Source organism: Trypanosoma theileri, assembly GCF_002087225.1.
Source record: "Trypanosoma theileri isolate Edinburgh chromosome Unknown TM35_Tth_8_V1, whole genome shotgun sequence".
NCBI classification, from domain to species: Eukaryota; Euglenozoa; class Kinetoplastea; order Trypanosomatida; family Trypanosomatidae; genus Trypanosoma; species Trypanosoma theileri.
In genome coordinates, this window is record NW_021639850.1 from 673,662 (window position 1) to 674,789 (window position 1,128).

The 1,128-nt window shown below is 34.3% G+C and overlaps 1 protein-coding gene across 1 annotated transcript; it reads left to right on the forward strand.

Annotated features, from left to right (window-relative positions):
* Positions 1-408: 408 nt before the first annotated feature.
* Positions 409-816, forward strand: TM35_000083690 (uncharacterized protein; the record flags this gene model as incomplete). The annotated part of the gene is made up of 1 exon (XM_029024234.1): positions 409-816. The coding sequence occupies one exon, from the start codon at positions 409-411 to the stop codon at positions 814-816; it is 408 nt and encodes a 135-aa protein (XP_028884637.1).
* Between the last annotated feature and the right edge of the window lie 312 nt (positions 817-1,128).

The window sequence follows — 1,128 nt, forward strand, 5'->3', positions numbered from 1 at the left end:
AAAAAAAAAAAAAAAAAACACACACACGCACACTCTCTTTACCTTCTATTCTTTTTATCATTCAGATTTACTCACGTATTCCTGCGTACCTCCCAATTACTCTATCTATCTTTCTATTTATCTATTTATATCTGTATAGATATAAATAGAGATAGATATAGAGGTATATTGGTGTACACAACCTCCTCAAAAGGATAGAGGTGAGGAGGGGTGTGTGTAAAGTTTATGATATTTTTTTGATTGTTCATTTCCTTTTCTCACAATTTTTTTCTTTCCTGTTTTTTTCTTTCTTTCTTCTTCTTTTCTTTTCTTTTCCCCCAGTCGCAGGGGGAATATCACGACAGCTGTAGAAAAGAAAAAAAATATATATATATAAATTAAACAAAAAAAAAAAAAAAGAAGTACGCAATGTTTTCTCGTCGTGTTCTATTGGGACGAAGTGCAGGCCGCACGTCTTCCATGTTGTTATCGCCAATCTCTCGTAGTGTAAACATTAGGAATAATACTTGCATGTCCGTCACCGCACTGCAGTGTAATAAACGGCCCATCACACAATTGGCAACCAATCTCACTGCCCATTCTCTCCAATTGCAGGGTTGTCTTTCCCTCAGTACACTCTTGTACTCTCCACTTGGAACGGCATTCCTCTTGTTATTAGCATACAATGTGGTGGTGATTGGTACAAAGCATGTTGTTTATACAATAGAGATTACAGGGAAGGATTATGTGCAGGATCAACAATTACATCAGATCATGAAGTATGGTATTTTCGCCTGTGTTTTACTGGCAATGGAAGTCCTCTTTGTGGAGGTGTAAAGAAGAAAAAAAAAGGAAGGAAAAAACATATATATATATATATATATATATATATGTTTATGGGTTTATTTGTTTATGATATTCTTTTTTTTTGCTTTTACTATCTCTCTCTGTATTTGTGATGATGAAGAGAGAGAGAGATAGAGGGAGAAAGAAAGAAAAAAAAAAGAGACTATTGCAGTGCCTTCGTAGCGAAGTTGGATATTTTAGTGGAGTTATATTTGAATTCTGGTAGTCATTATTAGTATTATGCTCAAGTAGTGATCAGAACCAAAAACCAAATTCAAGCGAAGAGGGAGAAAAAAAAAAAAA